The sequence below is a fragment of the Erpetoichthys calabaricus genome, chromosome 7 (genome assembly GCF_900747795.2).
Source record: "Erpetoichthys calabaricus chromosome 7, fErpCal1.3, whole genome shotgun sequence".
In the NCBI taxonomy this organism is placed as follows: Eukaryota; Metazoa; Chordata; class Cladistia; order Polypteriformes; family Polypteridae; genus Erpetoichthys; species Erpetoichthys calabaricus.
The window spans coordinates 107,073,082-107,100,231 of record NC_041400.2 but is presented as its reverse complement, the minus strand read 5'-3'; the positions used below and the strand labels follow the sequence as shown (position 1 = coordinate 107,100,231).

At 37.7% G+C, this 27,150-nt stretch overlaps 1 protein-coding gene across 4 annotated transcripts in view; it reads left to right on the top strand.

Annotated features, from left to right (window-relative positions):
• Nucleotides 1-27,150, top strand: part of LOC114654608 (casein kinase I) — a 225,910-nt gene that overhangs the window by 174,583 nt on the left and 24,177 nt on the right. For 3 of the 4 annotated variants that reach the window (XM_028805238.2, XM_028805239.2, XM_028805241.2), the window contains exons 6-11: nucleotides 4,582-4,816; nucleotides 11,738-11,823; nucleotides 11,928-12,012; nucleotides 12,332-12,480; nucleotides 14,246-14,344; nucleotides 26,415-26,510. In XM_028805238.2, coding sequence (XP_028661071.2) covers nucleotides 4,582-4,816; nucleotides 11,738-11,823; nucleotides 11,928-12,012; nucleotides 12,332-12,480; nucleotides 14,246-14,344; nucleotides 26,415-26,510 — 750 coding nt within the window. The remainder of the gene's footprint in view (nucleotides 1-4,581; nucleotides 4,817-11,737; nucleotides 11,824-11,927; nucleotides 12,013-12,331; nucleotides 12,481-14,245; nucleotides 14,345-26,414; nucleotides 26,511-27,150) is intronic. The other variant, XM_028805242.2, reaches the window with a different exon arrangement.

Here is a 27,150-nt window from a genome sequence, read left to right as displayed (position 1 = left end):
GTCAGATTAAGCAGGGAAAGGAATTGCTTACTATGTAGAATATAAGTATGATTACCTTTGCAATGAAAGTGACAGAGTAATATAATACAACATAATAGTTTTGGTGGGCCTGCATTCAGTTTTTTAAAGATTTGTCAGCTGCCTTTTTGGTATTCTAGCGTGCTATTAGTCATCCTATATGTTATTCCTGTTATGTTCCATTTTATATAGTGAGGATTACATTGTATAGTCAGGGACTCAAATGCATCTACAGCAGATCAGTCAGGAAGATGTCATGGCTTGGGGCAAAAGACTGCTTCTTGTTCCATGGCAAAGTCATTCTTGCATATGCAGGAAGTTCTCCTAGCCTAGCTCTTCTCTTTGCCTTTACTAGGGGCTTCATTAGACATTTTCTTTACCTGTGGCAGAAGGGTTTTAAGGATATATTGTATGAGAAATCCTTGCCATAGGCAATCATGCACCACAAAGCTGAATGCCATAATAGTACCATTTATTGAAAATTCAAATGCTTTAGACTCTTCAAGTTAAGTACCACTGATAACAAAGTGTAGCTTGTAGGTTGAATGCAATAAAGTTGATGTGTTACAAATATCTAGGAAATAGGAAATACTTATCTAAAGTGCTGATACATACACTGGAATTATATAGTGCAAATTTTCACTATGTACATCTTGCCTGAAGAAGGGGCCTGAGTTGCCTCGAAAGCTTGCATATTGTAATCTTTTTAGTTAGCCAATAAAAGGTGTCATTTTGCTTGGCTTTTCTCTACATTCATAATGGCTAACACGGTACAACACCCTAGTACTACACTATGTAGTCGATAGAAAAGATATTACCCCATATCACTGTTAGTAGTAAAAAGGAGCAAAGCCTAAAATAAAACTCAAAAGAGTTTTAGGGGTTTTTGCAATAGTTATTTTTACTGATAGACAATTAAGAGACAAATAATGCACATAATCTTGATAGAGCACAAGTTTTTACAGCAACACAATGCTTAGATGTGTTTACTCCATTTTCCAGCTTGTTTAAAATATCTACAGTAGCTCTTTCACAATCCAGCTTGTTTAAAATATCTACAGTAGCTCTTTCACAATATTTTTGTGTATTTGTATAGCATGATCCATCCATTCTACCATTTCTTAATCCAGTTATTGAATTCAGGGTTGTGGTAGTGAGCTGCTACTGGAATATTTGTAAATTTTTATTTCATTTAAATTAGAGTATACAATACAATACAATACAATTCATTGGGCCATTCACTTGCACAAGGCAGGAACAGTCCATGAATCTATACTAACTTTAAGGCAAATAACAATACTCTAGTGTTTTGATTTTTTCACAGATTTTTTAAAGTTAACATTCATATTTGAAGTTAACATGATAATGCAGTAAATGTTACATATCTATCATCCTGTGTCTGCTATTAGAAGTAGTCATTGTTCGGTCTTTTTTTTTTTTTTTTTTTTTTTTTTTTTTTTAGGTAATTCTTATAAATTAACAGCTAACCACAATTAACAGAATACAGACAGAGCCATCATAACTGTTCCATTTCTCTGCTGCCTCTTTAAATAGAAGAATCCAGTGACGTGTGATAATTAGTACCAATCATTCAAAAATCAAGCTGTGAAATGCCACTGCTGTTATGTTTTATTCTCTTTAAATTACAACCCTTGATTAATCAAAAATGGAAAAGAAATTATATGAGTGGTAACTCTGAGCCTAATGTGTTAGCAATTTGCATTACATGCTGCGTTCCTCACAACTCTGAACTGAAACTATCAGGTTCAGTAATAAATGGATGAATGGGTGCTCATGCATACTGGTAAAATAAAGAATGATTATTAAATTGAAATTACCTGACCTTCTTAGCTTGCCAAAATTATCAGGTATATCTCTGATACACATTCAGTTTGTGCAGCCTGGCCTTTTCAAAGTGGCAGTGAAAGTGAAGTTTTTTTTTTTGGTTCAGAAAAATGTAATGTCTTGTTTTTATAGAGAAATGTATTTTATTGTCATTATTTCTAAAAAAATATTTTTTCATAATAAAGCTGAACAGTTTCTCTAATACACCTTAACTTTACTATTAAAGGTAAGATACACTCATCAATAACCTGATAAAAGTGTCATCCGCATTACAGTACCACATTACACATCCCTGTTTTTCTTAAGCAGTGATTCAGTTATGGTGTGATGTGCATCTTTTTTTATGCAGTCTAAAAATACGATGCTAATACTCACAGCAATTCAGGACTGCAAAAGCAAATGTGAAATTTTGTGTGTGTGTGTGTGTGTGTTTGTGTATATACAGTATATTATATATATATATATATATATATATATATATATATATATAAAATATGCAGTTTGTGTGTGATTTTAAAATGCAATGTTGACTGACTCACTCATCCACACAAACATTATTTCTTGTTAAAAATGTGAAATTTGGCAGACTGGTACATCTAGGGCAGAAGGTCAGTAGGGGTTCGCTAAGAAAGGACATTTTGAAACCCTGAAAACCCACTGCCTCCAACAAGACAATAAAAAAAAAAAAACCTGAATAACAGAAATTTTTAAAATGCTTTGATAGATTTGATATTTGGGGATATTATAGAAAAAATAATATTAGACAACTAGTTTTTTATTTCTCAACTTTATTTTTCAATATTAATTAATATATGTACAATAATAATAGCATCATACCTGTATATGCTGCACTGCACTGCAAAAGATCTTTATGCAAAAGTGACTAACAAATAGTGGTTCAAATAGCTCTGATAGCCAGTAGGGTGGACAGATGACTGAAGAAGGGGTGGGGTCCTGGACAGGAAAAAAAGAAATGTCATCACATTGTAAAATGAAAAGAGTAAGTTTGGGGAAGCTAAAGGAAGAAATACAGCACTCTAGTGAGCGGCGTAAACAACTAATTGTAATAATTGGTAACCTGCATTGCTGCATTCATTACAGGCGTCCTCCAAGCCCGAAATATCACAGCTTCTAACTGGTAACCTTCTCCCCCTAATGGAAGCTAACTTTTCCCATTATAGGTTTTCCAGTGTTTAGATTTATAAAGCATGTGCCATTGGCTCAACTCCTAGAAATCTTTACACTATGTTTATTTCCTTTACCCCACTATGGTGGTTCATTACAATATATACTCAGTTTTCATATTATTCCTACTGATTACCTGTTTCAATTAAAAATAATACACTTTTCTGTAAAATTGTGTTTTGGAATGACAATTAACAAAAGCCATGTCACTAGGAAAAGTAGAAAAAAGCAGGAATAGATCTAACGCAGGAATGTTTTCCTCATGGTCAGCTGTTTATAGAATATTCCAGAGTAAGTGGATTCAGTGACCTAATTTTATTATCCTTACTTATTATTTGACTGATGTCTTTATCCATTGTGACTTTCAACATTTGAGGTATAGTTGGTTACATTTCTTTGGTTTTTGCAGTTGGAGGCCAGTGAAGAGATTTGCTCATGGTCAGTGTCAGTAGCAGGATATGATCCCACATTCTCAGGGTATCCTAGGTCCAAAACCTTAATCACAACAACACACTACCTGCCAATAAATTTAGCATTAAAAAAACACTACAAATATAGTACTGTATTGTACTGATGCCCATTGTCTTATTAAATGTATTTGGCAAAGCCGGGTAACACAACTAGTTATGCTATAAACAGCATCATATAGCACCAGACAGGCTTAGAATCATGTTTAACATGCATCTGTCAACTTTTGATTAAAATGTATTTCCATAGTTATTTTTAGTAGCAATACTGATTCCATATGTAATCAAATATAAAGATTTTTTTCTTGACTACTTTTGCAGAAATTTTATTTCATTCTTGACTAGCCATTTCTTCAATATTCTAATAACTTAAAATTGTTTAAGCCTGTCTTATTACATATAGCTTTAGCACTGATTACTCAAAGATCTAAAGATCTGTATTTAAATAACCAAATCAGTTACAGTCTTTATGGATTTTTCCTGTTTTGTGCAAATCAACTTATTTCTCTGTATATTTCGCTTTTCCCACATCCCAAAGTCTTTCAGTGTGCCCTGTGATGGACTGATTTTGCTTTGCACTTAGAGTTCCTAGAGTTGACTGTGGCTTTCTACATCTCTGTAATCAATTTAACATTAAAGTTTAAACAATGATTGGAGAGACTATTTGCTTGAACCACTCTGTGGGATGTAAATATAGGCAGAACAAAATTCAACTGCTCTTCTTATTAGTACAAGGTTAAAAATGATTCAGGAAAAGTTTTTTTTAAGGGTAACTGGTAAAACTACACACCTGTTGGTTGATCATGATATTTAGATGATTTGACTAAATGCACAATAAGATGATTCAATCTGCTGTATGTAGATTACAGATTTCATGACTTCTGCCCTGTCTACACTGTAAAAGTTACCATTCTTTCATCAGGTCTTCATGTTGTTACTGACTACTGGGATCAAGGATAAAAACTACAATTCTATTTCCTTCTTCTAGAAATATTTAATTTTCTTTCCTTGTTTCTGAAATGGTTTACGTCATGCTTTTTATTTTTCCCTTCATTCTCTTTCACAGATAACTCGAATGGAGTATGTTCATTCAAAAAACTTGATATACAGGGATGTAAAACCAGAAAACTTCTTAATAGGAAGACCTGGTAGTAAAAACCAGCACATTATCCATATTATAGATTTTGGCCTTGCGAAAGAATATATAGATCCAGAGACAAAGAAGCACATCCCATACAGAGAACACAAGAGCCTTACTGGAACAGCAAGATACATGAGCATAAATACACATTTAGGAAAAGGTAAGCATGTGAGCATTTGTTTTAACTATTAGAATTGTGTACTGTATTTTATTGAATTCACTTGCAATAAACTGTAAAGTTTATACTCGTTTTATTTTTAGTCTTCATAACAGTACCTTTCAGTTAGTCCAGTGCTGCAGCAGTAGATATTTTGAATGATATGTTTTTGTTATTGATTTGTTTTTATTTAGTAAAATTAACTGATAAAGGAAGAGCTTGTATTCTTCTATTCATGAGAATGTCTAAAATCAGGATGCATTATGTACATAAGGGGTTTTTTTTTGTTTTGTCTTACATATTTGTTCATCCTTCAGTATCAGACCTTAAGTAACTTTTTTTTAATTATTATTTTTTAAATATTTTATTGACTTTATTAAAAGCAAGTAACATTCCATACAAGCAAGTCAAACTTGACAGAACTAAGTTCAAATCAACCCCCACCCATGAGAAAGAGAGCTAGGCCAACAGACAGAGTAAAACTTTGAGTAGGAAAAAAACGGGTGAAGAATATCCTTTTCCCCAATTGAAATGCTTATTCTAAAATGTTATTGATTAGATCCTGCCAGGTTTTAAAAAAGGTTTTGCACAGATCCTCTAAGTGAGTATTTGATTTTTTCCAGTTTCAAATAATATATAACATCAGTTACCCATTGACTTAAAAGAGGTGAGTTAGGATTCTGCCAGTTGAACAAGGTAAGTCCACGTGCCAATAGTGAAGTAAAGGCAATTACAGTGTGTTTGTCCTTCTCCACTTATTTTAATTATAATGTATTTTCTTAGAAAGCATCTGAAACTTTGAATAGGTATAAATAGGAACAAATTTCTATTTTTTCTATAAAGTATTTACAGATTCCTCTACGCAGTATTCATAATTTTCCATCCATTCATCCATTATCCACCGCTTATCCAAGGTTGGGTCGCGGGGGCAGCAGCCTAAGCAGGGAAGCCCAGACCTCCCTCGGGGAGGACCCCGAGGCGTTCCAGGGCCAGCCGGGAGATATAATCCCTCCAGCGTGTCCTGGGTCTGCCCCGTGGCTTTCTCCCAGTGGGGCATGCCCGGAACACCCCCCCCCACCCAGGGGGCATCCTAACCAGATGCCCGAACCACCTCAACTGACTCCTCTCAATGTGGAGGAGCAGCGACTCTACTCCGAGTCTCTCCCAGATAACTGAACTCCTCACCCTATCTGTAAGTGAAAGTCCAGCTCTTGCTCGTTCGGTCACTACCCAAAGTTCATGGCCATAGATGAGGGTAGGAACGTAGATCGACTGGTAAATCGACAGCCTCGCCTTTTGGCTCAGCTCTCTCTTCACCACGACGGACCGTTGCAGAGCCCGCATTACTGCGGATGCCGCACCGATCCGTCTGTCAACCTCCCGCTCCATTCTTCCCTCACTCGTGAACAAGACCCCAAAATACTTGAACTCCTCCACTTGAGGCAGTAATGTGCTCCCAACCTGGAGAGAGCATTCCACCCTTTTCCAGCTGAGAACCATGGCCTCGGATTTAGAGGTGCTGACTCTCATCCCCGCTGCTTCGCACTCGGCTGCGCACATCAGTCACTGTCCGATGAAGCCAACAGAACTCCGCAAATAGCAGAAACTAGATTCTGAGGTCACCGAACAAGACCCCCTCCCCTCCTTGGCTGCGCCTAGAAATTCTGTCCATATAACTTATGAACAGAATCGGTGACAAAGGGCAGCCCTGGCAGAGTCCAACCTCAACAGAAAACGAGTCCAACTTATTACCGGCAATGCGGACCAAGCTCCTGCTCCTCCTGTACAGGGACTGGATGGCTCATAACAACGAGCCTTGTACCCCGTACTCCTGGAGCACACCCCACAGGATGCTTCGAGGGACACGGTCGAATGCCTTCTCCAAATCCACAAAACACATGTGGACTGGTTGGGCAAACTCCCGTGCCCCCTCCAGGATCCTGGCCAGGGTGTAGAGCTGGTCCAGTGTTCCATGGCCGGGACGGAATCCGCATTGTTCCTCTTGAATCCGAGATTCAACCATCGACCGAACTCTCTTCTCTAACACCCCTGAATAGACCTTACCGGGGAGGCTGAGGAGTGTGACCCCCTATAGTTGGAGCACATCCTCTGGTCACCCTTCTTAAAAAGAGGAACCACCACCCCGGTTTGCCAATCCAGAGGCACTGCCCCTGATGTCCATGCGATGTTGCAGAGATGTGTCAACCAGGACAGCCCCACAACATCCAGAGCCTTGAGGAACCCATTGTGAACCTCGTCCACTCCAGGGGCCTTGCCACCTCAGAGCTTTTTAACTACCTCGGCGACCTCAGCCCCTGTTATGGATGCCCCCCCCCCCTGGAGTCCTCCAGCTCTGCTTCCTCTAAGGAAGACATGCTGGTGGGATTGAGAAGATCCTCCAAGTATTCCTTCCACTGGTCAATAACGTCTACAGTTGAAGTCAGCAGGGCCCTATCTCCACTGTACACAGTGTTGGTAGGCACCGCTTTCCCCTCCTGAGGCGCCTGACGGTTTGCCAGAACCTTCTCGGTGCTGACCGAAAGTCGTTTTCCATGGCTTCCTCAAACTCCTCCCATGCCCAAGTTTTTGCCTCTGCAACAACCGATGCCGCCACACGCTTGGCCCGCTGGTACCCCTCAGCTGCCTCTGGAGTCCCACTGGTCAACCAGACCCGATAGAACTCTTTCTTCAGCTTGACGGCCTCTCGAACCTTGGGTGTCCACCGGGTTCGTGGATTGTGGCCACAGCTCCGTTCTGTTGCTTCGACGATGGACGCTCAGAACATGGCCCATTCAGACTCAATGTCCTTCGCCTCCCTCAGAATGAGGTTGAAGTTCTGCCGGAGGTGGCAGTTAAAGATCTTTCTGACCGGTTCCTCCGCCAGACGTTCCCAGCAGACCCTCATTATTCGTTTGGGTCTGTCTGGCAGCCTCTCCCGCCATCTGATCCAACTTACCACCAGGTGGTGATCAGTTGACAGCTCAACCCCTCTCTTCACCTAAGTGTCCAAGACATAAGGTCGCAGATCTGATGACACGATTACAAAATCGATCATCGAGCTGCGACCTTGGGCATCCTGGTGCCAAGTGCACTTATGGACACCCTTATGCTCGAACATGGTGTTCGTTATGGACAATCCATGACCAGCACAGAAGTCCAACAACTGAACACCACTCGAGTTTAGAGCAGGGAGGCCGTTCCTCCCAATCACGCCTCTCCAGGTTTCACTGTCATTGCCGACGTGAGCGTTTAAGTCTCCCAGCAGGACGATAGAGTCCCCAGGAGTTGCACCTCGCAGCGCCTCTTCCAGGGACTCCAAGAAGGCTGGGTACTCTGAAGTGCTGTTCGGCGCATAAGCGCAAGCAACAGTCAGAGTCCTTCCCCCAACTCGAAGGCGTAGGGAAACAACCCTCTCGTCCAACAGGGAGAACCCCAACATACAGGCCTCGAGCCTGGGGCCATAAGCAAGCCCACCCCTGCCCGACGCCTCTCACCCACAGCAACTCCAGAGTTGAACAAAGTCCAGCCTCTCTCAAGAGGAATGGTTCCAGAGCCAAGACCATGCGTAGAGGTGAGCCCGACTATATCTAGCCGGTATCTCTCAACCTATTGCACCAGTTCAGGCTACTTCCCAGCCAGAGAGGTAACATTCCATGTCCCAAAAGCCAGTTTCGGCAACCGAGGGTCGGGACGCCAGAGTTCCCGCCATCGGCTACCACCCATATCACATTGCATTCGACCCCTATGGCCTCTCTTGCAGGTGGTGGGCCCACAAGAGAGCGGAACCACGTTGCTACTTCGGGCTGAGCCCCGTAGTCGAAGGTCCAGCCACCAGGCGCTTGCCAGCGAGCCCCTCCCCTGGGCCTGGCTCCAGGGTTGGGCCCCGGGTACCCTTTCCCGGGCAAGGGAAACACCGATCCTTGTTTTAAGTCCATATGGGGTCTCATGGTCGAGTTAGTCTGGATCTTCACCTCAGACCTGTTTGCCTTGGGAAGCCCTACCAGGAGCATGTAGCTCCCTACAACATAGCTCCGAGGATCACTAGACCGCGCAAGCCCTTCTGCCACAACAAGGCCTCGATCCAAGAAGGGCCTCGATCCAAGAAGGGTAATTTTAAAAATATAAAAACATATATTACCTGTTTAGCCTGCCCTGTGTTAGACATAAATGCAGCTTTTTTTGTGCCTTTTGTTGCAGAAGTGTATCGCAGATATCTTCTCTACAGCAGTAAATGAACCTTTTTCCTTGCCATAATTGAAGGAATGCATTCAGGAGTTTACTGTGGCATTTTTGAATGACAACCCTTGGTCTTTTATACCTAAAGTCTGCACTTCTGGTTTAGAAATACTGCAGTGGTTTCAGATTTTTGTTCTAGACAGTTTTTAGAAGTAGTCGAAAATTCTTTCTGTTGAAACTAGAAGCTATTGACATCAGGTGTAACTTATAAAACTGGATCTCAGCTTGGTTAACCAGCAGAGTAACCAAAGAGTACAGGAAAGAGGCAAATGCTCCACATGAGGTGTGGTCATCAGTGGAGTCTCTCAGAGGTCTGTTCCTGGACTGTTACTTTTTCTAATTTGTATTAATGTCATAGATTCTGGTATTGTTAGTAAACTTTTGTCATATGCAGATGATGCTAAAATTAGACGGATATCAGACGCTGAGAAGTTAGCAAAAATAATTCAAATGAGCAAAATGCAATTTGACATAAGAAAGTATGAAGTGCTGTGCATGGGGAAAAGTAATGCCAATTATAAATACAAGGTGGGAGACAATGCCCAAGAGGAAACAACCTCTCTAAAGGTCTAAGAGTTTATAACATTCTCACCATCTAAGCAACGTGCAGAAGTAATTAAAAAGACAAATAAAATGTTAAGCTATATTTTAAAAAATGTTATATATTAGTCATGGGAAAATATACTCAGAAAATATACTCAGACTCTATAATGTACTAGTGAGACCACATTTGGATTGTTTCATGCAGTTTTGGTCAGCATGCTACTAAAACATCATAGCAACACTGGATGCTGTGCAGAGAAGTGCAATCAAGTGTTAAGGATATGTCATACTCTGACAGACCTGTTCAGTCCCAGGCAAAGGAGAGTGTGTGGGGAACTAATCCAAGTCTTTAAAACTCTCAGAAGTGTTGATAAGGTAAATCCAGCAGAGTTCTCTTAACTAAATGGCTAATCCTGTACTTGAGGATACCACTGGAAATTAAGGGGAAGTACATTTAAGACTGAAACCTGGAAAAGCTTCTTTACCCAAAGAGTTATGGGAATCTGGAATGAACTGCCAGGTTATGTAGCTGAAGTAGAAACTTAGACACCTTGACGCTTTGACAGCCTAGGCAAGATATTGGAACATAGCTTAGCTATTTGCTAAACAAACAAGCTTATATGGACTGAGGGATCTCTTCTTGGTTTCTTGTGTTATTATGTTGATAACATTTGTAATGTAATTTGATTCATACTTCATTGTTCTTAGTGGATATGTAATTTTGATTCCTACCTGATCTCAAGAACCATCAAAAGTGAAGATTTTACATCTGTATGAAATTTCAGAAGCATGCCTGTTATAGCCACAGACATAGGTCCAGTCAGATTATCTTCAGTTTTTTATTTATGCTTTGTCTTAGAACAGCATTGCTGTTACACAATTTAATGTATAATGATAATTTTATATAGCACTTTTTAATACATATAAATTCATCTCAAAGTGATTTCCATTCTTTGAAAAAGTATTTTAAAGCCTTATTAAATATATCAGAAAAGGCTTTGTGCTGTTATAGTGTACTAACAAAAGGCTCTTTATTAATTCTGGCAGTTTAAATTTGGGGGAAAACATCCATCCATCCATCCATTATCCAACCCGCTATATCCTAACTACAGGGTCACGGGGGTCTGCTGAAGCCAATCCCAGCCAACACAGGGTGCAAGGCAAGAAACAAACCCCGGGCAGGGCGCCAGCCCACCGCAGGGCACACCCACACACCAAGCACACACTAGGGACAATTTAGAATCGCCAATGCACCTAACCTGCATGTCTTTGGACTGTGGGAGGAAACCGAAGCACCTGGAGGAAACCCACGCAGTCACGGGGAGAACATGCAAACTCCACGTAGTGAGGACCAGGGAAGTGAACCTGGGTCTTCTAACTGCAAGGCAGCAGCGCTACCCACTGCGCCACCGTCCCGCTGGGTGAAATATTATTCTTTTAAAACTAATTAATTTAAAATAATTGTATTACAGTAAAACATTTAATTCTTTCATTTCTAAGAAAAGTAAAATATAGGTCTTCATCTGTGCTGTATTTTGAGTAGTATTGTAGTCCATTGGTTAGTTCTGGTTCCTCGCAGCTTCAGAAATCTGAGTTCTGCCCCCATCCCATCCTCTGTCTTTGTAAATTTAGCCTTTTCTCATGGTATTATGTGTGTGTGTTAGGTTATTTTGTTGCTGTTGTATGGCCTATTGTGTGTGATTTTTGGTGGTGTTATGATGTCCCTAATCTTGTGTTGGGTTGGTCATGCCTTGAAGTTGATGATGCCTCAGTAGGTTTCAGTTTTCCTTAAAGGAGATTAAAAAGCACTTAATGGATGGATGCAGTAGCATATTAAAATAATTTAGTTGTATATTTAGAGTTATTAATTATTTGTAACATGTATAGTTAACTTGATAGTAAATGGAAAATTTCTCTGCTTCTATTTGTGCATTAATTTGCACCAAGCTGCCACTGATCCTCTGAGGTCGTGGTGGTGCTCTCTAGTGCTCTATCAACATTGACAGAATTTATTTATGCATCAAGTAAAATTGATAGTAAATATAACATTCTCAAACAAGCTTAATCTAATTCAGGTTTGCCAGGGGCTATACTGGTTACTTATTCCTATTCTTTTCATCATTGGTACTTTGTCTTTTCTTGCAGAACAAAGCAGAAGAGATGATTTGGAAGCACTAGGCCATATGTTTATGTATTTTCTAAGAGGTAGCCTTCCTTGGCAGGGCCTAAAGGTAAGTTCATTGTTCTGCAGAATCCCTTCCAGACATCTTTCTCTATCTCAAAATCTTATTATAATCAGGCTAACTATGACTTATTTATAATTGTGTGACATCAGGCAGACACCTTAAAAGAAAGGTATCAGAAGATAGGAGACACAAAAAGGGCAACTCCAATAGAAGTACTGTGTGAAAATTTTCCAGGTAGGGTTGAGTTTTTCTTGTTCTTATTACATATATATAAAATTAAAAAATCAGCAGTAGTTTTGAGTGTCATAAATCTTTAATTCACAAATGAAAACTTGATCTGTCTCTTTCCATCTTATCCGCAACAAAAAATCAATAAGAAGAATCAAACTAAGTCTGCTATAATGATACTATAATGAAATTCTGAAATATTAATGAACTTTTATGATTAATTATATATTTTTTTCCCAATACAGTATATAAGTTCTAGAATATTTGCATAAATGAACACTGTTTTGCAAGTGATTGATTGATTTTCTTAATTTGCTTTTTTCAGAGGAGATGGCTACCTATTTACGCTATGTTAGAAGGCTGGACTTCTTTGAAAAACCAGATTATGACTACCTGCGGAAGCTCTTTACAGATTTGTTTGATCGGAAGGGTTTCATGTTCGATTACGAGTATGACTGGGTTGGTAAGCAGCTTGTAAGTATCATCTTCAAATAATAACAAAAGAATCCATCTTGGCATGCAGTATTTCTGAATAAACACAATATTTCCAACAACCAGTTTTGTAACTCTTAGTTTAAACAAATCTACAACCTGTCATGTGTTCTAATTAATCCTAATGTATTGTTTGTCACAAAATCAAATGTCAAAGGAGTGTAGTACCCAAGTTTTGTAGTGCCCATTCTTGTTACACCGCCATAAAGCCCAATTAATTTTTAAAGGAATTGTTCATGTGTTATTTGCTGTTTCAAGTAACAGTGACACAGCAGTTAAACTATATTATCAATCCAGTAACTCTTACATTAGCAAGTAACGAATGCTCTATGAATCTAGAAATAACATGCAGTGCTAAAAATAATGGGACTGCTCCATAACTTAAAACACTTTAAAACGAAATTAACAGCACTGCAGTATAAGGTGAATTACTCATTTCAGTATCAGTTGCACATGTGGAGTAACAAAATAGCTATTGTCAGTTTTGCATAGTTTCTATTAATGCGAGTCCTTTCGTAGGATGATTTAAGTTTCAGGGTATAGAATACAAAAGGCAGAATCTAATATGTTCTTATCCACTGATGAAAAAATTCACAGCCATGAGATTTTTTTTTTATGTAATGCTTTAGTGAACTCCATTCTAAATAACCGTCCCAAAGATAAAATAGTAAATCTGACAAAGGTACAAATTGTTTACATTGAGTTTGCAAGCATGTGCCAGACTCTTAATGGCTAAATAGCCATTATCTTTTTGTTCCTTGTCTTGTGCATAAGTAACAATTCATCTTTTTTTTGTTTCATTTTTAAGATGTGTTTTTTTATTCTTTTCTAATAATGCACATTAATGCACAGGGAACATTTTGTCTTTTTTTACTGCTTTTAAAAAGTACAAATGTAATTCTAGCAATAATAATTCTTTAAAATTGCATTCTGATTAGGTAAGGTTAAATATCTAGCTATCATACGGTAAAAGAAAAGTACACACTCACTTTTCAATCAATTTGCGTGCTCTAAGATATTTCATTTAATGCAAAATCATGCTGATAAAGGGCACTCCCAACTCTCTGTAGCTGTTTTATTGATCTAGAATAATCTGACACTTCCAGCAATGCAGAGATTTTTTTACATCTTTTCCATCCAGATGATAGATATACACAGCTTCTGATTTTCTTTCTTGTAATGAGCTGACTATTTGGTAAACCAGGAAGTCGTGCAGGTTTTTAAATCTGGGCAAGGTCTCTTCAGCTTGCAAAAAAGCCTTTGTTTTTTTTTTAATAAATTCCTTGGAAAACGCACACCTCGAAAAAAATAGAGATGAATATTTACAAGAACACGGATAAGTAACTAAAACCTTGCCACCGTTTTTGGCAGTCTGTTTCAAGCTAGCTTCAAGTCTGAAACAAATTCTTGCAGAGAATACTTATTTTATTATAAAATGCCTGCAGATGCTTCTTTACAACAGAAGGTATCATTGCAATCTCCTGCATGAAAACAAAAATCTAGACCTAAACAACAAAATTAAAAATGTTGAAAAAATTATTAAATAAAAAAATTAAATATAATTTTATGACTATTAAAAAGGAAAGCTTTAAAAGTTATTGACATCAGAAATATTTACAAAGGTATTATTTGTAGCTTTCGCATAGGGAGGAATGAATTTCCAGCATAAAATTTACCTTATCAAGTTGTTTTTTTTTTTTTTTCTTCTTTTTTATAATTTTTAAAATCTCTTGCACTTCCTTTATAGCCAACTCCAGTGGGTCCAATTCATCCAGATTCCGCACTGTCCTCTTCAAACAGAGATGCTCATCAACACAGGGATAAAACGCAACAAGCCAAAAATCAGGTAAATGACCAAAAATACTCTCTCTTTTGTGAACATTGTATGATGAGTAAACAAGCAGTTCTTAATGGAGTCCTGCTGAGCAATATCACTATTTTTAAACAACTGAAAGCAATTATTTTACTCCAGACTGGGTTTTCATAATTTTTAATTGGCCTTAAAATTTAATATTTAACTGAATGCAAGCAACGTCATTTTTATTTTGATATTTATTTTCAAGGGCGGCACAGTTGGTAGCGCTGCTGCCTCGCAGTTAGGAGAGCCGGGTTTGTTTCCCGGGTCCTCCCTGCGTGGAGTTTGCATGTTCTCCCTGTGTCTGTGTGGGTTTCCTCCGTGTGCTCCGGTTTCCTCCCACTGTCCAAAGACATGCAGGTTAGGTGCATTGGTGATTCCAAATTGTCCCTAGTGTGTGCTTGGTGTGTGTGTGCGCGTGTGCCCTGCGGTGGGCTTGCGGCCTGTGTTGGCTGGGATTGGCTCCAGCAGACCCCCGTGACCCTATAGTTAGGATATAGCGGGTTGGATAATGGATGGATGGATATTCATTTTCATCCAAATGTCTTTTTGTCAGTCCCTAAACCATTTTAAGCACTGGAAGCTCATCTTCAGTTGTAGTTGCATTGTTTTGAATTTCTTAAGGACTGTTTTTTAAACTATGATGCATATTACCAATTTTTGTTTTATTGATTTTTTTATTTTTATTGTTTTCTCATTGCTGCTTCTGACTGATCTGTTTTGTGTCACATTTAATTTTTTGCTAATAGCCATGCATCCATTCGGCATACTCATTTCATTCTAAATTTTTGGAGAGGAGTAATAGAATATATTGTGTTGTATCATGTTTTACATTCCAGGTACAGAGTGCCAAAAATGTGCTTAACATGTGTAACAAGCCATGTATTTTCTTAACCATCAGAATTTTCACCGAACCTATTGTTCATCTTGGTAGGAACTATCACCAGTCTTTTCCAAGGCATATTTTTTTTGCACATTTACACTTATTCATGCCGGACCTATTTAGACTCACCAGTCAACCTAATGTACATCATTTGTGTTGGTGTAGGAAACCAGGACTTTTACTGAAAACACTTGCAAACATACAATGAATGTCCAAATTGCACAAAATGCCACCATTGTTTCCCTTTGTGCCTTAGAAACATTGAACATTGTATTGAATAAAGGTTTGCCTTGCAGATAAAAATGATGACCCTTGTGTGTTTGTTGGATATTGCGTTATGTGATATTTTGAAACATTAATTTCTCTTAATAATAGCAAACATGAGCTATACCTTTCCAAAATGTCTTCAGTGAAGTTTTCTCTAAAGACAAACTGTGTAGATATATACCAATTCTTATAAACAATCCATGTGGAACTTGTCAGCCTTAAAATATAAAGCATACATATATCTGCTATAGCAGATAAAATCCAGTTTATGTCCTTTACTGGTGTCAAATGAAAATGCATTCAAATCAAAGTTGGCAATTCAAACACTTGATCTCAGATTTTCCTAATTATTTGGCAGTGTATTGAATTGAACTATGCTTATTGCAACAAAAGTCAAAGTGCTATGATTTCATGCATTCTTAAAGGAATACTCTAATCCGAAAAATTTTATTTTTTTTATGTGTTACTAACCCTATCTTGTTCTTAGTTATGGTTGAGAAAAATTGTTACTTTCATCCTCCGTAAAAATATGAGATTAACAAAATTAATGATACAGTAAGTATTAATAAGGACCAATGGTGAACAACAGCAAAAAAAATATCAATATGGTACATAAATTTTTTTTTTTTTTTTTTTTTTTTTTTTTTATTTACTCGGTTTGCAAAATGTACCTTTCAGATATCCAGGGGCCTCATGTATAACGCTGTGCATAGAATTCACACTATAACATGGCATACGGACAAAAGCGGAAATGTGTTTACGCACAAAAAATCCAAATTCATATATCTGTGCGTACGCCAACTTCCACATTCTTCTGCTACATAAATCCTGGTCAACGTGAAAAGTAACGCACGTGCATGCGCCTGCTGTCCCGCCCCAACTCCTCCCAGACTTACGCCTCTTTGAATATGCAAATCAATATAAATAGCCCTTAAGATCAGCCTTCTGTGAAAAGACAATGGCAAAAGCATGGGAGAAAATAGAAGAATTTCAGCGAATACCAAGTGGAGGCAAGGAAAAACTTACTAACTATTGGTTTGAACAGTGATATAATCAAAGAAAGGAAGTTGATCGAGTGACATAGCGTGTCGGAGAAACTTGAAAGCTCAAGTTCACAAAGTCACACAGTGCCCAAAATAAAAAAGAAGTTGTCATATATCAAAGTCACCGTGAAAAGGCGAGTCGTAGCCCACCATCTGAGTGTCATATGAAAGCTTATTAGGGTACAGAGGAAAAAAAAAGGCACACGGTTGGGAGCTCGAAATGTTAACTTTAATCTCAAAATTTCCACTTTAATCACATAGTTTATTTTGTCATTAAAGTAGAACATCATAAACTTCATCTTAAAATCATTTAATTTACTAGTTTCTCTAATCCCATCGAAACTAAAGTAGCATGTTTAATGCTTTGTTTCGTATTTGATCTTCTATGTGCTCTATGTGTGTGAATCACTACGTGCTTCTGGGCTTTCTCTTCCTCCGACAGTCCACAGAATCCATTACATTCGTAATATTATAACTCTCTGAATAATTAAAATACTGAGATGTATACGTGATATTTTCATGATGATAGGAGTTAAAGCATGTTATTAAACATGGGAACATGGTGGTGCAGTGATTGTTCATGCCTCACGCAAGATGCTTGCTGCACCATGTGCGACCTCAAATGAAATACTTTATTGTAGCAGTACTGTCTCTTTCAAACGTACTAACCCCCAATTCCTGTCCTTACTTTTCTTTCTCCAAATACCCAATTGCCACACAATCAGCTCTGTAATAGACGTTAAGCCATCTGTAAGTTTAGGACGCCGATTCTTCAAAACATTTAAGGAACATTGAAATATCTTCATAGTACATGTTTAATTATTCTATACATCCAGTGTCGCGCCAGACCCAGCAAGAATACAGCGCGAGGCAGGAAAAATCTGTGAACGGAGCGCCAGATCCTTCCTAGCGAAGCGACACCATGTCCTCACATGTTTAATTATTAACAATATAGATTATTTAAATGAAGTTAAAGTTTTAGCTGTATAATATAATAAACATTTTTTGCTGCATTTCATCTTAAAAACGATATCGTCATCATATGTAAATTCGCGTTTTATAAAGTGGCTCAGGTTGTGCAATATTATAACTGTATCGCAAGTTTACAATGAGATAATTGTACTTATAACTACAAACAGTTCTACAAGGAGCACTTGATGGTCTGATTCAGTGCATTTATAGCTCTTAGGATGAAACTGTTTTGAATCGCAAGGTCCGTACGGAAAAGGCTTTGAAGCGTTTGCCATGTGAGAGCAGTTTAAATAGGCAGCATGGCTGAGGTAGCGTGTGCTTGATGCTGTATACCGATAATTCTTTGCTATAGATCTGTGATTCTTCACTCAGATATAGTGATATAAATACTCCGAGTGGTGCAGTGAGAGTAATATGGAAAGAGATGATCCGCTGTGGCAAACCCTAACGGGAGCAGCTAGTTTGACCATTATATTGTTACAGGTTAATTACAATCAGATGCATTAAACTAATAACTGCATGTTATTAGTTTAATTTCAGTGTATTTATAAAGCCGCGTCAGGGATGTGAATCTGAAAAAGAAAGGGAAACCATATTGGAACAGTAACACTGCTTTGATGCTGGGTGCCGCCAGTTTGCAAAACCAAGTGGAGAACTTGCGTACACCAGGGTATGAGCTACCGTGGAAATGTGCGTGGCTTTACGGCAAGTTTAGGTTTTATACATAGCGATTTGAGCGTGGAAACATTCGTACGTAACATTTTTGTGCGTACGCACCATTTAAACATGAGGCCCCAGGTGTGCGTGCCAAACGTTTATTTTCAGTAAAATATTGTTAAATAAACCACTAATGGTTAATTTGCTTCTTTACAGTCTGATTGCATTTAAACAGAGCCAAACTTAGGATTTGAAGATCCACCTCTCTCCTCATTTGTTGATAATTTTGTTAGAAATTAAGCACTTCAAGGTTTGTCATTGGCTGTTTCTGAAGCTTGTTCGACCACAGGACAGTTTTACACTTTGCTTCAGTCCATTTTAAATAAACTTGGGTCCAGAGAAGGCAGTGGTGTTTCTGGATCATGTTTATATATGGTTTCTTCTTTACCTGGTAAGAGTTTTTTACCTTGCATTTATTTTAACCTTGTGTTTATAATGCATTGCTGCCCAAGGGCCCCAAGACATGGCCATTCAATACTTGTTTTCAGCCTTGTCTCTAGCATACAGAAATTTCTCTGGATTCTTTGATTCCCGTAATGATATTATTTACTGTAGCTGATGAAATCACCAAATTCTTTGCATTTTTACATTGAGCAGCATTATCCTTAAATCATTGCACTATTTGCCTGTGCAGTCTTTCACAGAGCGGTAAGCCACTCCCCATCTTTACTTCTGAGAGTTTCTGCTTTTCTGGGATGCTGTTTTTATACCCAGTCATGTTCCTGACCTATTACCAATTAACTTCGTTTGTTGTGAGGTGTTCCACCAGGTGTTTTTTTTAATAGCTTTACACAACTTGTTCAGTAATTTGTTGCCCCTTCCCAACTTTTTTGAAACATGTTGCTGGGGTCAAATTCAAAAATAAGCATGTATTTTTCATAAATCATTATCATTTCTCAGTTTCAGCATTTGATATGTTGTCTTTTTTTCTATTTTCAATTAAGTATGGTTTTAAATGTTTTGCATATTATTGCATGCTGTTTTTGTTTACATTTCACACAGTGTTTCACTGTGTACCTGTGATATATGTAGCAGCCTCCATATTTCAAATGGAAAGGCTGGCACATAAGTGCTTGTAATGGCATTGAGTCTAGCAAACCTTCTTGTAACGAAAGTTTCAATTTAAAAAAAAAACTTTACCAAATAGCTGTCTGCTGTGGCCTACATTATAAATTTTTGGGATAGATCATTGAATAAAGTTCAGTACAGTAAATTTCAATATGCATTCATTACCTATGATTGTTGTGTTCCGAGCCTAACTTCTCTATAATCAATCAGCAAATCAGGTTTCACTTAATAATAAGCGGCATTACAAATTTAAAAATACTTAAAATAGTTGGATTGCTGTTAATTGATTATTTCTATATCTTAACAATGCTTTACCAAAGCTTATCTTATTACTTAGAGAGTTCAGCTTGTTAACTCCATCTGCAACTGGATGCTGGTCCTCCTAAGCTACATGTGGTAAAGATGGGCAAAAATGTATTAGTTTTTGACTGAACAATTATTTGTAAGGGTTGCGATATCTGTATTTAAAGAAAAAAAACATAATGCTTAGCTGTATTCTCATGCATCAAAAAATAATTATCCTCACCAGACTAACAACCTTTAAGTAAACTTTTATTTAGTTAAAGGTTTAATGTATTGTTAAATTGTGAAAGCAAAAGTAAAGCATGTCATATCATGAAATAGTAGCACAGTGGACCTGGACCTGGATTTGAATCTCTGCTTGGTTGCTATGTTAATTTTGCACATTTTGTTTGTGAGACTTTTCCCCAGGTTTTCCTTGGAATTTTAAGTAGCCTTGCATTTTGTTATCAAAATGTATGGTCTATCTTTAAGTTAAAGGAGGCCATATAAATTGAAGGCTTGGTTGGAAAGAACATTTTGACATTGGACCTAACTGGAAAGCAGTCTTCAAATGTATTACTTTTGTGACAGCACTTTTAATTATCTTTATGCTGCTAAAGGAGCAACATAAAACATTTGTAAATGAATCATTGCAGTTCTCAGTTCTGGACATAAATCCATTCATTACATTTTGCACAACCTGTAAATTACAAACATATCATATATTTCTTACCTGGAAAAAGTAGGGTTTGGGAGCATAAAATAATCTAAATAATGTGAAATTTTCAAGATAATATGTAAATTATGTACATATTCACTAACACTAGTGTAAAGACCTTCCAAGTTTAATGTCACCTCTTCTAATTGACCTTGGAATGATGTTTTATCACTCATTTATGTAAAGCTGTCCCCTTTAAAGATGCTGTCTGATTTACTTATGTAATGCAAAATGTTGCCAGCCATGGAAGTGATTAACGAAGGGGTGTGCCAACTTTTTATTCCGTCAGTAGTAGTAAAACTGCATTTGTGTTTAATTATATTGATTTGAGCCGTTCCAAAAGGTAATCTTTGAATTTTTTTATTTTTTTTGTGACTAAGTGAGGCTGTTGAAAGCTATTGACAATATATATACAGTGGGTACGGAAAGTATTCAGACCCCCTTCAATTTTTCACTCTTTGTCATATTGCAGCCATTTGCTAAAATCATTTAAATTAATTTCTTCCCTCATTAATGTACACACAGCACCCCATATTGGCAGACAAAAAAAAGAATTTTTGAAATTGTTGCAGATTTATTAAAAAAGAAAAACTGAAATATCACATGGTCCTAAGTATTCAGACCCTTTGCTCAGTATTTAGTAGAAGCACCCTTTTGAGCTAATACAGCCATGAGTCTTCTTGGGAAAGATGCAAGAAGTTTTTTACACCTGGATTTGGGGATCCTCTGCCATTCCTCCTTGCAGATCCTCTCCAGTTCTGTCAGGTTGGATGGTAAACGTTGGTGGACAGCCATTTTTAGGTCTCTCCAGAGATGCTCAATTGGGTTTAAGTCAGGGCTCTGGCTGGGCCATTCAAGAACAGTCACAGAGTTGTTGTGAAGCCACTCCTTCGTTATTTTAGCTGTGTGCTTAGGGTCATTGTCTTGTTGGAAGGTAAACCTTCGGCCCAGTCTGAGGTCCTTAGCACTCTGGAGAAGGTTTTTGTCCAGGATATCCCTGTACTTGGCCGCATTCATCTTTCCCTCGATTGCAACCAGTCATCCTGTCCCTGCAGCTGAAAAACACCCCCACAGCATGATGCTGCCACCGCGATGGAGGAGGGATTACTGTATATTACAAAAAAATTCTTTTAGTTAATAATTGTTAAAAGTGCACAATATTTTCAAACGCTTTGCCCAGCCTCACTTGAGCATAGAACATACATGTGACTTAGACAAATAAAAAAGTAGTGGTTGTTTTGCCCTCTTATCCCCAATAAAAGCCATTTATGCATTTTATTTATCCACTTATTCCAAAACAGCATTTTAGAAAGCAAGAACTAACTAGTTTTTCATAAGGCACATTCACTGTCACTCATAATGGCTCAATTTATAATCATTAGTTAACAGAACTCGCATATCTTTGGAATGTCTGAGAAAAACTAGAGTGCTAAATGAAACTTGTATAAACAATCAGAGAACTTGCAGTCTCCACCAGATGGTGACAGGACTGTGAAACAAGCCTGGGTTAAGGAGTGTGAGGCAGTAGCCCCATCCCCTTTTAATTGTGACATATTCATTTTTTAATTATTTAATTCTGGCAATAACTTTCTGTATATACCATTTTAATGTCCTTTTTGCGTTAAACAGCATTTTTGTTAATATTAGTTGCAGAACTTTTTGCCGAGAATATTTATAATTTTAATGTTATGAATTTTCTTTTTATTGTTAGTGAGATTAGAAAACTGAAGATGATCTAATCTTTTTTATGATCCCACATAACTTTGAGAGACCCTAATAAGAAACTGTTACAGCAGATTTCCATTGTCAATATTTCTTTTTTTTCCTCATTTGAAGTCTTAATCATCTTTAATCATAAGAAACGTGATTCTCCTTAACAAGATATTTTAAGATCCCACAGGGAGTCTCTCCCCTGATGGTGATCTGTGTATTGGTAGTGCTCTTAACACTTTGGACATTACAATTATAAAGCTAGTCTTTTTTGCTATGTTTGTTATGTTCCAAGTCAGTTATTACGTAAAGTTAATTTGATCACTGAGTTAGATTCTCTGAAAACTTTCAAAAACTCTTGCCATAGCACACCCATTACTGAAAACATTTCTTTGTAGCTGTCACTGACATTTACATTTGTCATAATAAGTTCAAGACAAGTAATTTAATTGCAGTGAAACCTGCATGCTGTTATGTTATGCCATGTGCTCAATGAGCTGTGTTACCTATTCATATGGCACATCTGTCTTCTATCTCCTTGTTTATTAAGGTGTTCCTGTATTGAGCACCTGTTGTCACAAAACAACAGACATTTGTTTTGTGATAAGACACTGAGTCTGTTGTCGCATAACCTTTGTGTATTTGATGCTGAAGTGGAAAAGAAAGTTACTGTCTAAAATGAGTTACATGTTACTGGAATCTCAATTAGATTTACCAGTTGAATATGTGGTGCATGACTTCAACAGTTAAAGTGACATCCAAATCATGCATAAAAAATGGTTTCTTAAAATGCCCATTGTGACCATTACTATTTAATTTTGTTAGTTATCATTGAGTACAAAAGATACATATTTTAAAGTAGCTTTACTGAATATGCTATACATAAGCATATTGCATCCCAAGCCCATCTCTTCTTAGGTCTGGAATGTTTATTTCATATACCTGAAGGTTTATTTAATTTGCTGATATATACAGTGCATCCGGAAAGTATTCACAGCGCATCACTTTTTCCACATTTTGTTTTGTTACAGCCTTATTCCAAAATGGATTAAATTCATTTTTTTCCTCAGAATTCTACACACAACACCCCATAATGACAATGTGAAAAACGTTTACTTGAGGTTTTTGCAAATTTATTAAAAATAAAAAAATTGAGAAAGCACATCTACAAAAGTATTCACAGCCTTTGCCATGAAGCTCAAAATTGAGCTCAGGTGCATCCTGTTTCCCCTGATCATCCTTGAGATGTTTCTGCAGCTTATTTGGAGTCCACCTGTGGTAAATTCAGTTGACTGGATATGATTTGGAAAGGCACACACCTGTCTATATAAGGTCCCACAGTTGACGGTTCATGTCAGAGCACAAACCAAGCATGAAGTCAAAAGAATTGTCTGTAGACCTCCGAGACAGGATTGTCTCGAGGCACAAATCTGGGGAAGGTTACAGAAAAATTTCTGCTGCTTTGAAGATCCCAGTGAGCACAGTGGCCTCCATCATCCGTAAGTGGAAGAAGTTCAAAACCTCCAGGACTCTTCCTAGAGCTGGCCGACCATCTAAACTGAGCGATCGGGGGAGAAGGGCCTTAGTCAGGGAGGTGACCAAGAACCCGATGGTCACTCTCTCAGAGCTCCAGAGGTCCTCTGTGGAGAGAGGAGAACCTTCCAGAAGGACAACCATCTCTGCAGCAATCCACCAATCAGGCCTGTACGGTAAAGTGGCCAGACGGAAGCCACTCCTTAGTAAAAGGCACATGGCAGCCCGCCTGGAGTTTGCCAAAAGGCACCTGAAGGACTCTCAGACCATGAGAAAGAAAATTCTCTGGTCTGATGAGACAAAGATTTAGCTCTTTGGTGTGAATGCCAGGCGTCAGGTTTGGAGGAAACCAGGCACTGCTCATCACCAGGCCAATACCATCCCTACAGTGAAGCATGGTGGTGGCAGCATCATGCTGTGGGGATGTTTTTCAGCGGCAGGGACTGGGAGACTAGTCAGGATAAAGGGAAAGATGACTGCACCAATGTACAGAGACATCCTGGATGAAAACCTGCTCCAGAGCGCTCTTGACCTCAGACTGGGGCGACAGTTCATCTTTCAGCAGGACAGCAACCCTAAGCACACAGCCAAGCTATCAAAGGAGTGGCTTCAGGACAACTCTGAATGTCCTTGAGTGGCCCAGCCAGAGCCCAGACTTGAATCCAATTGAACATCTCTGGAGAGATCTTAAAATGGCTGTGCACCGACGCTTCCCATCCAACCTGATGGAGCTTGAGAGGTGCTGCAAAGAGGAATGGGCGAAACTGGCCAAGGATAGGTGTGCCAAGCTTGTGGCATCATATTAAAAAAGACTTGAGGCTGTAATTGCTGCCAAAGTTTAAAAAAAATACTTGACAAAGTATTGAGCAAAGGCTGAGAATACTTATGTACATGTGATTTCTCAGTTTTGTTATTTTTAATAAATTTGCAAAAACCTCAAGTAAACTTTTTTCACGTTTTCATAATGGGGTGTTGTGTGTAGAATTCTGAGGAAAAAAATGAATTTAATCCATTTTGGAACAAGGCTGTAACATAACAAAATGTGGAAAAAGTGATGCGCTGTGAATACTTTCCAGATGCACTGTATTTAACAAACTTATTATGGATTCATTGTAACAAACACGCTATGTTAAATGGGATTTTACTGACATTTTTGTGGCGTATTTGTTATGAGGCACTATTCAAGATTGCTTTAACATCCTTATTGGCCATATCCCAAACTCTTTTTCAAAAATGGCTTTTAAATTGATGTCACAAAAAACTAGCAAAATTTTCTTTAAAGCCTCCCAGTTGGCCTCCTCACCCCTACAACCATAATTTTCTTAGCTGACCTTTGAACCCTCACCCATCGAATTGTGCATGGCTTTCTACTAAAATGAAAATTGTGTTTTGATGGAAAACATCAAATGAGAAATGAAAATCGACAATGGTACCAAAGAAATGTACTGGAAAAAGTTAACAATATGGAAAAATTTTTGATCCAAATTTTTGACCAGGTTGATGTCTAGCTATTAATTCCAACAGCAATTGATAAACACTGGTTTGATTCATGAGAAGATATACTTGACAGGAACTGCAGATGGCACACAATTTTAAACTCAAACAGGAAGTGATGAATGCCTCTAAAAGCAAGTGATAACTGATACATTTGTGGTTGCTTAAATGGGACATATGATTGGGTCCTAAAATTGTAGAGCACAGCTTAGCTGTACATGCTGAAATCTAGACTCTGACTGAACATGTTAACTGTTAATATTGCTAATTAAATATTATTGCCAACAATAAGTACGTTTGCCAGATGTGTCCATTCTGGTATCCAGAAAATAAAAACTTTTTACATGGTCTGTTAGAATTTTTGATGTCCTACTGCAGTGGAGGAATTTTTAAAAATCTTTTTTTTTACATAGAACACTTCACTGGGTTCTGCTTTCTGTTTCTGTGTGTTTTGTTTATATTTAGTTGTTTATTTAAAATGATTGGGTTCTTAACATTCAATAAGTGGTGGTTAGGACATTTAAAACATAACTATGAAAAACTTGTATTTGTCATTTCATTGTTTCAGTAGTTTAGCACATGAATAAGAATAGTTACATTCATTTTCTTTAAATGGACCTTCAACCAAGGTGGCTTGAATGGGGAACCTTCACTTTGTTGTCAGCTTAACTGTCTTATCTCAAGATCTTCTTTGTCCTCCTCAGGTTCTACAAGGCCACAACCTGTGGAGTGATTAATATTGTATATTTCCCTTTTAACGCTTTCACTAATTTGCTATAGGACCCTTTTGAGAATAAAATAAAAATAAAACATCTGCGTTTTGGTGGTTACCACTGCTTTTATAAACGGAACTTTCAGAAATTAACTAGCACTTCAGTTTTAAATGTGAAAACAAAATGTTTATGAAAGAACTTAAACTAAACACCTGGTGTGGCAGTTGCACAAGAACTATTTCCCTCATGCCACTAATTAGCAAAAATTTCATATGTGTAGAAGGAGGTCTTATGATATAAAACCTATTCTTGATGTTTTGATTTTTATTTTACCTGAATTCGTAAATATGCATGTGAACGGAATTCACGTGAAAAGGTTTCTATTTTGTGTTTATTCTCAACCATTTGCCTGCATGGTCATTCATGCAAAATAAAGTTTTTCGGTGGTGGTTCACCAAGTATCTTAAGTCACCTCATTTTAAGTTTTGGAGTCTATATTTTTGTTTGTGTTTTTTTTCAATTTCTGTGCTTCTGTCATAATTTTTGTGTTTATTGTTGTTAAATGAAATATGTTGTCTCCAGAGCATGAGTTTTAATGCTTTTTTTTGGGTTTTCTCTTCCTCCTTTCCCATGCATGCTATGTGCATATTAAAATGGGCAGTCGGCAGATCACAGGGCAGCTTGGGAGCCCCAGCAGGCCAATCCCCAACAGTTGAGAGCTCACCTAGCAGCTGACAGACATGGTGGCTCGGTACAGGTATTTTCCGCTTCTTAGCATGACTAATTTTATCCCCATGCATCCTTTGTCCATTATCTTTTGTCGTCTTATCCACAACTAGTACTACAAACACACAGGCAGAGAGGTGTGTTATGGGTTTTATTTTCATAATACTTAGATGATTGTATTCTAGTGTTTCTCAACTAGGTATTATACTTATATCCGCATTCCTTTTGATTCCTGTGTTATATAATGAGTTAAAAAAGAAAGGCAGTAGACTTTCCTTTATTATCATAAAGTAAAGCAGTACATTTCAGCTGGATGAGCTGTTAAAATAGCTTATTTTCAAAAGAGAGCTCAAAAGTATAAAGGTGAATGTATTTAGAAAGGATTAAGTAAAACACATTGTTATCTTAGGGATTCTGTGTTGTATTTGATAGTCATTTGGTAATTTCTTTATTATGATCTGGAGTAATGTTGTGTACAAGTAATTAAGGGTATGTGTTGATTTGAATTTTGCATTCTTAATTGTGGTTTAGGATAGGACATTTTAGCAAAATGGAATATCTGTGGTGTTCATAAAACAGTGTTGCTTTTTTTGGAAAACTACAACAAAAGGGAGAGGAAACAGTGTAGAAATTAATCTGCTCCTCCTTTCCTGCAGAAGAGGCTGATCATT